We start from the raw sequence: 12,958 nt of genomic DNA, 5'->3' as shown, positions 1-12,958 counted from the left end.
CTTGCTTATTTCTATGCTTCATTCTAGATAAAAGATAATATTATTTTTATTTCATTCCCCAGCATCCACATGTGTATAGAGGCATTTTGATAACCCTCACTGAGAATTTTAGTTTTCAGCTCTTTTATTTTGAACTTACAGAAAGAATTGAGACACAATTCTGTTGTTTTAATGGTCACTGAAATTTCTCCCTATTCAGTAGCCATTTTGTATAGTGTTTAAATAATGAATTTTAGGGAAATGAGACCAAGAATGAATTATTGAGTGACCTTTTAAAGACTTGCAATAAAAGATCATTGTAAGGATTAATAAGTTTATAATGAATAAATGGATATTATTAAAATTTATAAATGCCTGGGTCCAATAGGAGACAAAGATATAGGACAGTAGTAGGGCATTTGCCTTGCAAACAGCCAACCTGGGGCTACCAGGTTCCATCCCCAGTATCTCATATGGTCCTCCTGAGCCTGCCATGTGTGATTTCTGAGTGCACAGCCAGGAGTAATCCCTGGGCACCACAAGGTGTGGCCCCAACCCACCCAAAATAAATTATAAACACGTGATTCAGTACAAATATTTTTCTCATTCTTTCACTTATTCTCCTTTGCATACGTTTTCTGTATGTCTACAATATTACAGGCTTTAAGGTCACAAATTTTCTTGGATAGCTCATTCATTGGTCATGAACTTGACTTAACCAAATGCTCAGACCAAGACTGTCATCCTACTTCAGTACTTACTCACTATGAAATCATGCTGTGAGCCATAGTTTATGAGCAGTTCTTCTGTGTCAACTATAGTTCCCTCTCATGTCCATTGTTCATTTGATTCTTAGGTACTTTTATTCCATTTTACCTCAGCCCAACTAAGGTCTCTCTTTTCACAAAAAGATCAAATAAGTTGTTCTGAAAGATACAACCTAGCCAAGGGTTCTTTGATATCATCTGAAGCTGTCTCTGTCTACCATTTAAAAAAAAGGAACCAAGGAAAATTTAAGCCCTTGAATGGCATATCAAAGCAATATTGCTAGGTACAGCATCCTAGTATGCATGCCTTTATTTATTTGTTTGTTTGTTTATTGTTATCACACATATCTGATAGTAATTGTTCTTCATAATGTCCTAAAACTTGTGTATGTATGTATGGGGGGCGGTTACCCAGTGGTGCTTAGCACTTACTCCTTACTCAATGCTCAGGGGATCACTCCTGGTGGGCTTGAGGGCCACATGGGATGCCAGGGATTGAAACCAGTCAGCAGTGTGAAAGGCAAGTACCTTACCCTCTGTACTATCAGGTCAATCCCAACTTTTGTTTTAAAATGAGAGGTTGAACATATGGCTCATCTATACATATATAATATGTATAATGGGAGAGAGCGTTGGGTTCCATCTTTGTTACAGCATGGTCCACCAGGAATGGCACTCACAACAACAACAAAACCACACACACATACACACACAGAAAAGATGAATCTAGGTAGCATAAAATCTAAATGTCTTTATTTTTATGTAAATTGAGAACTCTTGGTGAAACATTGTCTTGCCTTTCTGCAGCCTTTGATTTTTGTTCTCTGCCTGCCATGTAGATCAGTGGTTAATGGACTGGATGACAGTATTACTCACGGGGGGCCTGGAGTGATAGCACAGCTGTAGGACTTTTTGCTTTGCATGTGGCCAACCCCTATGGACCGGAATTTGATCCCTGGCATCCCATATGGTCCCCAAAGCCTACCAGGAATGATTTATGAACAGAAGAGTAATGCCTGAGTGCCGCTGGTGTGGTCCCCAAACAAGAAAAAAAAAAGGACCATAATACTCACTGAGCACTTTAAAATTATTTTCTGTACTTAGTTTTGATTTTGGGTTAAATTTCCATCTTTTATTGTATATAAAAATTCAGAGCAGATAAATACAAAAAATCAACTACTGGCAAAATGGCATGTATAATCTTGCCTAGTTACATTCAGACTTCTATATGTTGACATGTAGAAAGTCTTTATACATATACCAACAAAATCATCTAATAATAATTTGGAAGAAATAGGCCATATCATTTTTTACTTAAAAGTTGTCAAACATAACAACACAAAAGTTTCTATTTTGATGGCTCCTTGTGCCAAGATTTGTATTTATTTCCATGAGTAGATATTCAAGAAATGAATTAGTGTTGCCTTTATTACTACAATGCAGGCTTGCTTATTCTCAAAAATCACACCTTGTGCCAGAGCATACCTTGTCAGCAGTGACTAAAGCTGTTCTTTCATCGGGCAGACCAGTCACACTATTTTGACTCTTTACAATAGGCTCCAGTACTTGCAACCAAGTCAGTTATGTGGAAAACCACAAATCCACATTGATTGATAAGGGGGCTGGAAGAAGAGGCTTGGCCATCCCCTAAGTCCTTTCATTCTATTAATATAGGCTTTGCATAAGACTATTTAAGACACAGATAGATGAATCTCATTTATATTTGATCTTCTCTAATAGAAAGCTTTGCTTGCTGGATTTGTTATTTGCACCAGTGAGAAGATTACATTGCATATTTAAATGCATAGATCTATAGGAAAGGAGACATTCAAAATTAGTTCACAGGAACAATGTTATAGAGAAATATTAGAAATAATATACCGTATTTGCCGGTGTATAAGACAACCCTTCAACCCATGAAAAACTTCCTAAAAATCTGGAGACATATTATATGCTGGTATACAGCATGCTGAAACGTTCCAGCTTCAGAGTGATCCATACCCCTCTTACTTTTAAGAAGTAACTTACTTTTAAGACTTTTAGGAAGATTTTCATGGGTTGAAGGGTCATCTTATATGCCGGCAAATATGGTATCTGCCATTTAGGAAGTGAGCTTTAAAACACTGTGAAGAGTATTAATATTATATGTCATTGAAGTTAAGTTTTAGCAATCCACAGCCCATGGGTGAAATTTAAGCTGTTATGGTATATGTTTTGTTTTGTAATTATGGTAATATATTTTTAATAAATCAGATTTTATTAAAACATTCTCACTCATTTGTTGACGTGTTGTATATATATTTAATTTCATACTAAAGTTGCCAAGGTGACTTGTTAGGATATATACTGTGATTTTTAAAATCAAGATTTTGCTCTCATCCCTTTTCCAAACAGTATACAAATTTCTAGTCCAAGTTAACACACTGCCTATTATAAAACATATTATTATTTTATGTTCCACTACAAGTTTTGCCAAAAAATGAAAAAACTACAAAAGTAGTTTTAGTAAAAGTTTTGCCAATTAAACAATGACAATCCATCAACTGTGAGAAGTGTCCTGATTCTAGAAGTGTCCTGATTATGAAAGAAAAAAAAAGGCATCTTGGGTTTGTTTTAATATAAAAAACTTTAAATGAAGTACAGTGTTTGTGTTGACCTGGGTAGATATCAGATGCTCCCTGGTGCATAAACATAATGCAGATTTAGAATGTTTTTCATAATGATGTGTATGCACTTAATTATTTCTCTGTCTTAAAAACAAAAAATGAGAGTATATCGCTCAAAATCTGCAGCTCATATTTTGCACATGAAAACCCCCAATGGTATTCGTGGCACCACGTGGTCTTCTGATCCAAGAGAAGTCCTTTAAACACCATGAGTTAGGCCCAAGACAAAAAAAAAAAGAAAAGAAAAGAAAAGAAAAAGAGTAGCCCTGACCCTCCCACCCACCCCCCCCCAAAAAAAACAGTATATTGAGTTTTTGTGAGTGGAAAATTATGTGAGTAAAGATACTGGAAAATCGTAAAGAAAACTAATAAAGGTTTTCCCTGTGAGGAAGTGAAGAAATCAGAATGATGGTTCTGATTTATTGTTATATTTTAGTTATGTTTTGGTGATTTATTAATAAAAAGTAATTTTCAGAAGCATTAAAATGTGGAAAACCTAGACTTATAAATCAAAATATTAGTGGTAAAAATTTTATAGTGGAAGTAGGATGGTTTTCTGGGCTCTTTCACTTTAATTGTAGAGAACTTCATGTAGAACGATAAAAAATTGAGTCATAGTTTTTATTTCTATCTCAATCAAAAGAGATTAAGACTTGAAGAAATGCATGTTAATCAATTACCTGACATTACAAACTAATCCTGTTTTTCTAGTGTGGCATTAAGATTAAACAACGTGCAAGTCAGGGCCAAATTTCATGGTTAAAACTTTTCTTCATAATGGTGGTACAGCTAATCTTTCAATACAATGTTCTTTATTCCTCACCACAGAAAAACCACCTACTGGAAAAGTTAAATGTCAGGTGCACTTTACAGAGAAGAAATAGCTTGTCATGAGTCATGTGATTGATGCACCAATGAAATTTCTTTCAGACTCATATCTTTTGAAATATACATTGTGATTATTTTATGATTTTATGTCACAGGTAATTAAGACTTCATGTTACTTATTAAATGTAGCCATTTGTCTATAGTAAGGCTTCTTAAACTAAGCCTTTCCAGAAGTTAAAACCTTGAGATAGAATTTTTACAGAGTGAGATTATTTCTTCTGATAAGGCTCTGTAATTATCAGCAATATTTCATCCAACTATGCCAAGCTGCCCAACTTCAACATTTAAAACATGAAATATGTTTGAAAAAATTGGCAGCAGGAAATGTGGGCATGGAGCCTCTAGTCTGTGTGACTTTGAGCCCAAGATCTCATGCCAATAAGACCAGATGTGTTTCTCACCATTGTACTCCACTTTTCTTTTCTTTTCTTTCTTTTTTTTTTTTAGTTCAATTTCACCATTTAGTATTGAGAGCACAAGACGCCAGAGACGGTCTGAATCACCCGATTCCAGAAAACGGCGTATCCACAGATGTGATTTTGAGGGATGCAACAAAGTGTACACAAAGAGTTCTCATCTGAAGGCTCATCGAAGGACACACACAGGTACAGCTCAGCAGGACTTCCTGCCTAAGGGTCAGTAAGAGTCCAGAAAGGGCTGGTCACTGGGCTCTAGAATCCTGAGTGCTTTGGAGTGCAATTTGTGCATGTGGAGTTCAGTTCCTTTCTAGCCAAAGTGCATTTTAACTCAACAGAACAAATCTTAGTGCACTTTAACAAGCAACTCAAAAATTCATCTATAGTTTTAAGGACCTTGAGTAAGATGTGAACAAGTAATCTAGTCTTTCCCATTGTCAGGCCACCTCTAACTCATCCAATTGGTCAGGTTTTGAAATGTTGTACATGGCATATTAAACAACAAGTTGACCATTAATGTTCCCTTTTCAAAGTTAGCATTTCGAGCCTTGTTTTCTTTAGCTTGTCCTCATCCCCCAACTAACCAATAAAGCAAAAAAAAAAAAAAAAGAAAAAGAAAAAAGAAAAGAAAAGAAAATTGACAGTGACACAATACTGTGGAGAGTTGTTGAAAATTTTTCTGCATGAAACATTTGATAGTCAGTGACATTTAGGGGTGGGATGCAGCGAGGGTAGTATATGGAGAAAGATTCTTCATATTCACAGTTTATAAAGAAGAAACTTGAGACCACAGTCATTCTTCATATTTATACTCATTAACTGTTTTAACAACCATTCATTCAGTTACCCCTACCCATTTAACTACCCACTCCACCCATTCTTTCCCATTGCCATAATGGTGGTCAGCTAATCTTTCAATATATTTATCCACCTGCCCACTCACCCACCCACCCACCCATCTATGTAACTATACATTCAACCAACTACCTATATATTCACCTATCGACTGATTCATATATTCATCCACTCATCTACCTACCCACCCATTTTCCACCTGGGAATATGCTGATGACATCTCACTGAACCCCCTTTACACCTCAAGCATTCTCTGCCTTGTATGCTCATACCTAGCTCGACCCCCTGCCTACTATGAGCTCAGGCTTCCATTGGATGCCATCAGAGCATCTCTAGAAGAAAGAACCATAACTCTAGTACCTTCCTAAAAAATGGCTGGTGATAGCACTGTGTAAAGCTCATAGTAAGAAGATAAAACAGGGTAATTCATTTATACATACTCCTATTAACAAAATGTCAGTGATGAAACAAGCCAGTGACTGTCCTCCACAGGATTAACGAACAGTCCAAGCACCTGTGTCTAACAGGAAAGTCTATCAGACTCCCAGGGGGCTGTGCAAATAGAATGTTCATCTCAAATATATTAAAATAACCATGCTATACATACTATTTCCCAGCTGAATCAGCAAAAAAAATTTAACTCAGCCTTCTCAGCCATTTATTTATCCATGTTATTATATTGGATTATTTCCAAAGCTGCTTTGCAGAAATTGCTTCATTGGCTTTGAATTTGGAAGCTGGGCATCATTTTTTGTAATGAAGTTATGGCATAAGAACCTTGCCTGAAGTCAGAAAACATTCTAGAATCTGGGGTTTATTTGTTCCCATCTAGTGCATTATATACTTTTAATATTTCTAAGAAACTTCCACACATTTACAACTTCTTTTCTCTCATAATCTTTTACCTTTTGTTTAATTCTAGATTCCTCCCCTCCTCCATTAGTTCTTTGCTTCTCTCAGAAAATTGGTTGTCTATTTTTTACGCACTATTTGTTTTTTTAATTTTGGGGCCACACCCACACTGCTCAGGATTTACATCTGGGACCCATATGGAGTTCTGGGGATTGAATCCAACACTGTACTTGCTATATTGTTGCTCCAGCCTCTTACACACTATGTTTGAATCAACTTTTTTTTTTTATCATAAAACAAAAGATGAGAATAAAGACATAGAAGTTGAGCAAGTATGGTTAGGTCATAATACTTTTTATGAGATCTCTCCTGTTTTGAAAGAAAAAAGATCTTTTTTTTTTAGTGACTCACTTTGTACTTTGAAGTATCTTTGTTTCCCTTGAAATACCTGTTAGCCTCATTTTACACAAATTTTTTTTCCATTTATCCAAGTGAATAATAGTGAGAAGAAGAAAAAGTTTAATTAGGTATTATTAAAGGATTTAATTCTATGGAATTATAGGATTGCCCCATACAGGTTTTAACATATACTGTGAAAAGTAGGGAAGATGATGTATGCCATATAATTCAAAGAAGTAAAAACTTTGAATGTTGTTAACTGCAAACAATTGTAGATTTTTAGGTGAGTTTACTAAAGAATTCGAGTGAGGCCTTAAGCCTCACAAACTATCCCCAGACTGCTGCTCCAAAGTCCGATCCTGATGTTCAAATTTTATAGGTTATGTGTATATAAAGGATGGTTACAGCAAATATCGTAGGAATTCTGCAGCAGGGTAACTGTTAGACAGCTAGTCTCCTAACTCAGTGTTATCTGCACATTGAGGCAAACAAGAAGGGTCATTTATTTTCCTTAATCTGCCTGTTGAAGCCACTCTTCTGAGAATTGGGGTTTGGGCATTGGGGGATGGTTGCTCTTTTCTACTCATCTTGTTTCAGGTCACTGTGCCCCTCACAGCTCCTTCACAGAATCAGGAAATTTCGGGGACAGCTTCTTCTCAAACAATTGCTGACTCTTGGCTCCCACATGTACAGCAAAGACGGTGGGCCTTAATTAGTTCATTGGAGAGGTCTTAGAAATTTTCCTTAACAATGTTGAAGCAGAATTCATTAGCTTGGCTCATTAACAAGAGGAACTCATAAGACTCCAAGGGTACAAACAGAGTTTCTGTGTCATAGAGTCTAGTTTGCTGCTTAATTAGAGGGTTCCCTTGCGTGTTGTATCTCTGAGAGTAGGAGACTGCTCTGTACTTTTCCTGCACACACCTCTGCTTTCATTGGACTCAAGCAATGAACTGTTGGTTATAGCAATCATTTTATCCTCCCTTGGTCCCACTGTGGCTCTTGCGGGTATATTTTTTCCCATCATTTAGCTTTTTTTGTTTTCACTTCTCCTTATACACTTTAAGAACAGAGCTTACTCTGCTAGACAATGTGATAAAATTTCTAAGGGCAGGGCCAGAGAGTTAGTACAGCAGGTAAACTGCTTGCCTAAGTGCAGCCGACCCAGATTTCGTCCCCAGCATCCCATATGATCCCATTTCTGAGTGATTTCTGAGTACAGAGCCAGGAGTAACCCCTGAGCATCAGTGGATGTGGCCCCAAAACACTCTCTCTCTTTCTTTCTCTCTTTCTCTCTCCCTCTCTCTCTCTCTCTCTCTCTCTCTCTCACACACACACACACACACACAAAGATTTCTTTTCTTAAATATCTTTATTTAAGCGCCATGATTACAAACATGTTTATAGTTGGGTTTCAGTCATAAAAAGAACACCCCTCTTTACCAGTGCAATATTCCCACCACCAATGTTGCTCATACTCCTCCTCCCCAAAACCCCTGCCTGTATTTGAGACAGGCATTCTACTTTCCCCAGTCATTACCATTGTCATGATTGGTATTAGTGTAATTATTTCTCTAACTGCACTCGTCACTCTTTATGGTAAGCTACATCTCATGGGCTAGTCCTTCCAGCCTTCATCTCTTTTGTCTCTGAAAATTTTTGCAAGAATGTCTTTTATTTTTTTTAAAACCCATAGATGAGTGAGACTATTCTATGTCTTTCTCTCTCCCTCTGACTTATTTCACTCAGCATAATAATTTCTATGTCCATCCACATATAGGAAAATTCCATGACTTCATCTCTCCTGACGGCTGCATAGTATTTCATTGTGTATGAGTACCACAGTTTCTTTAGCCATTCATCTGTTGTCGGGCATCTGGGTTGTTTCCAGATTCTGGTTATTGTGAATAGTGCTGTAATAAATATAGGTATACAAAAGGCATTTTGTATTGTGTTTTTGTGTTTTTAGGGTATGTCCCTAGAAGTGGTATAGATGGATCATATGGGACCTTAATTTCCAATTATTTGAGTAATCTCCATATTGTTTTCCATAAAGGCTGGACTAGATGGCATTCCCACCAGCAGTAAATGAGTTTCTTTCTCCCCACATCCCTGCCAGCACCGACTGCTCTTATTCCTACACACAAAGATTTCTAAGGGCATCTCTATATTATGGTTTGGTGCTCAGTCTCTTTGGGTTGAATGGGATGATTGCAGTGACCACCCTTTCATTTTCATTTCTACTTTCTTGGTTTGTCCAAATCAGACTTTCTCAATTCTAACCGCTGCTTCTACAAGTTTAGCACAATGTCATCTTGGACTTGTTTATGAACCTCTTAATAGATAGCAATATAATGAGAAACCTTGAATACTGTTTGGTCAGCGGAATTAAAAACTGCACAACTAGCTCTCAGCTAGTCCTAGCAATATAGCCAATTTATTTAAAGCCGTGGTGTTCAGTGCTGGGTTTGTAGTTGGGCTTCTGAGTTTGTAGCTGGACTTGCCCTTCATGTGCTATATCTACGCTAATAGTGGGTTTCTTCCTACTGGAGGAGTGTATCCAGAGTTTGAATTAGCTCTCGTGAAATAAACAAGATGGAATCAATATTTAAAGGGGTTCATATATGTGTTCAAGCTTAGGAGATAAATATTCTCGATATACTTCATTGGCTTGCATCCATTATTTTCATAAATGGGAATGATTTGGAAACCTGTCCCCACCTACCTTGTTTTTAGTATTTTAGCTTCTTCCTCTTTTCCATTTCAGCCTGGTTCAGGAAAAAGCCATACATCAGACAGGGTCTGAATTTATTTACCAATAACTTAGAAAATGGCTAGTTGTAGCACTCCAGTCCACATTTTTCAATTTCACTCCTACATCCAGAAATCCTTGTGAAATTCCAACTCCAAAGCAAAGTTTATCAAATCCGTTCATCCTCTGAAAGAAATCCTCACTCTCAAAAATATAGTCTGCTAATCAGTCAAATAACCGTGATTTGTATTGAAGAAAATTTGATCAATTTGCCGGCACCAGTTTATAATTTGGTACATGGTAACTTGCGATTTTAATCCTATGCAAGATTTTCATAGCTTAGCATTCACAATGGAGTCAACACTAGTTCCATAAGATTTGGGTTGACTTGTTTCTGCTTCTAACAAACATCTAAGCCTTACCTTTGCTTCAGGCATGTTGAGTAAGTTTTGTGTGTGTCACCAGTAACAATTAATGTGGAGTTTGGGATTATAACTGATGACTTATGAGAACTCTGCACGCTACGGTAGGTGAGCAACTAAAGCAAGAGAGAACTTTGAGAAGGTAACATTAACTTGACCTTTAACACTTGATTTGTTTTGTGCTAGATTAGCTTTTGACTGGTTGGCTGTTGACTTAGGAATTAAACTGTAAACTAGGCATATTTGTAAGTGGTAGAAAGAAATATTTTCAAGGTATTAATGAGTCTGGAGTAAAACAGGAAATATGTAGTGTGTCTTTTCATTTGAAAATAGGTATAGATATTTGACCAAATCTGTTTAAATACCTAAACTGTTACCTGACTGTAAAATCAGCTCAGGTACATTCAAAGGGAGGGGAAAAATGTATCACAGAAGTCACACACGTGTCTGTCATTAAGTATATTATTCATATACAGTTGTCTAATGTGTAGACCTTCTTTCTCTGAAGCAGTAGACAGTGGCTCAAGTGAATTGAAATTTGTGGCTTTATATAAATCTAATTAAATTTAGGTTTGTACTATATATAATTGCTTCATACCATGGATTTTTCTCACTTCAATTCAGTAATTGTATTGATTTCTGAAGTGACTTCTAATTTAAATCGTGTAAGAAAGTTTTTTCATAAATTGAATATTCTATAGAATTCTCACATTCAAAAGTATATACCACAGTCAATTAAAAAATGTCAGGTACAAAAAGTTAGGCATTGCTGATTCTTATGGCCACTAGATGGCACACTATACCAAGATGTTGAGTCTACTTGAGTGGGGTCTAGAGTCAGTCAGAACCCTCTAGTGGTACATGAAATGTGACAGGATTTTCATTGTACTGCATATACAGCACACGGTAAACAAGAAAAGGATGAGATGCAGATAAATTTAAAACCATATATTCAAAATTACAACTTCAGTATATAAAAAGATACCATTTCAAATGAATCTTGAAATACTTTATATTCCAACTTAACTTAATATCTTGTTCTCTAATAAATCTATGATATATTTGGCCAATGTCATCTAATATTTATTTTAATTTATTTGAAAATTGTACACTTAATTTAAAAATGATTAAATCTAAACCAGTCACATGTCATAAATATATCTGACCTTGTCAAAAATATGGATATAGATGCCTTAAAAATATTAACTGATTTTGATTTAAAAAAATCTAAAATATGCCCTTCCTTTCTTTCCTCCAAGTCAAAGGAAATATTATTAACTGTTGACAAATGAAGACTGTCATAATTATCTTGTTCTAAAATGAACAACATAAGCTGATTTTCTAATTGTAGTAAAATAACATTTCTTATAACAAATTCAAGTACAGAATAGTATTTAAACATATCAGTAAATAGAAATACATTTGAAATATGTACACATGAACTTATTATTTATCCTTAACATGTGTAGTTTACATAATTTTTTACTCTTTTTTTCAGACATTTCCATGACTTATTATAAATAGAGTGAACCACTAAGGGCTTCTTTCTCCAATTTCTCTTTACCTTCTCCAATACAGCCATCCTGGACAATGGGAAACAGTATTTTTCTACCTTCCTCTAAAGCACCCTAGAGGGCCATGGAGTACAATGGAGATTCTTCTGGTGAAAGATTCTCTTAGCTCCCATCTGCATGGTTTTCCATGGTTTCTGTTTTCTGTCTTTCTGACTATGGTGCCCTAGTCCTGGTTGACTAAGGAACCCTTCTACTTTCAATTCTGCTTTCTTAATTTAGTCATACCAAATATGCTGTAACTTTCCTTGCTTCTTAGATGGATTAATATTGGCAAATGCTTCTTGTATACACTTTTAGAGCTGGTACTCATGGACCAGCCTCTCTGAGTTACCAAGAGTTACAATCTCTGCTCTCAGGTTAACTAACACTTAAAGTCATCCCTTAAGCACCTTCATGTTTAAGTTCCTTTCGGGGGATTGATCTTTCCTGTGGGGTCCCAGTAGTTTTGCTATGACTTTTTTCCCCACTTTTTTATTTGCCTCATCACTTCTCTCTACTTTTACTCTAGGCCTTGCTCAAATTTCACATCTTACTAGATATGATTCAGAAATGCTGTGATGTGGTACTCCCACAGAGCCATATATCATGGTCACTTTTAGTTTCAAAGCTTTACAATCTTTGTGACTTCAAGTAGTGGGCAACTACTTACAACCTCATGTCTTCATGTCTAGATTTATTAAATAAATACCTCACTCTGTATAATGTTTCTCTTTAAATACTATTTAGATTCATTAATAGAAAAACCACAGGACATAGTGATATCAGTATAATTAATCACTAAAGAACAGACACATTTTTTAAGAAAAAAAAATTCCCATTAGGTAGTTCTAACAACTTCACCCAATAATTCACATATAGGAGCCATTTTGAGGACTATTAGAAGTATTTTATTTTAAACATAGACATAGAAAATTGTTGCATAATTAACAGAAGAAACTCAGTTTTATATTCTTAGTAGAGACAGCAATGACATATTTTGAAGACTAAGTGTTCATAGAAAGCTCTGCCTGTTTTGTGTGTTGTATGTATGTTTGTCTAATGATGTAGAATCAGTTAACTTCTTTTGGGTACAGTAAGTTCAAGATGAGTAATTTTGGATAATTTAACATGTAATCCTCACAATCAATGTACTTAGATTATGAATATTTTATTTAAGATGTATATAATTTATAAAAAAGATAGAGTGAAGCTAAATAACTGTTGTATAAGTTTCTTTTGTTATTTTAATAAAGTACATTATGAGTAATCCTTGAGGGAATATATTTAAAATATTTACAAAAACAGAGTATTACTTTTGAAAGGAATATGTTATCTGACAGGGTTCATAAATATTTTTTCATGATGAACTGACTATCAAATTTTTGTCAAAAGAAACAGAAAGGACTATC

General features: G+C 35.6%; 1 protein-coding gene across 1 annotated transcript in view; it reads left to right on the top strand.

Moving 5' to 3' along the window:
• KLF12 (KLF transcription factor 12) overlaps window positions 1–12,958 on the top strand; it is a 501,377-nt gene that overhangs the window by 473,188 nt on the left and 15,231 nt on the right. Inside the window, exon 7 of the mRNA XM_049778917.1 lies at window positions 4,748–4,905. Coding sequence (XP_049634874.1) covers window positions 4,748–4,905 — 158 coding nt within the window. The remainder of the gene's footprint in view (window positions 1–4,747; window positions 4,906–12,958) is intronic.

This window comes from Suncus etruscus, chromosome 8, assembly GCF_024139225.1.
Source record: "Suncus etruscus isolate mSunEtr1 chromosome 8, mSunEtr1.pri.cur, whole genome shotgun sequence".
NCBI classification, from domain to species: Eukaryota; Metazoa; Chordata; class Mammalia; order Eulipotyphla; family Soricidae; genus Suncus; species Suncus etruscus.
The sequence above is the reverse complement of the archived record's forward strand: the minus strand, read 5'-3'. Positions and strand labels throughout refer to the sequence as shown.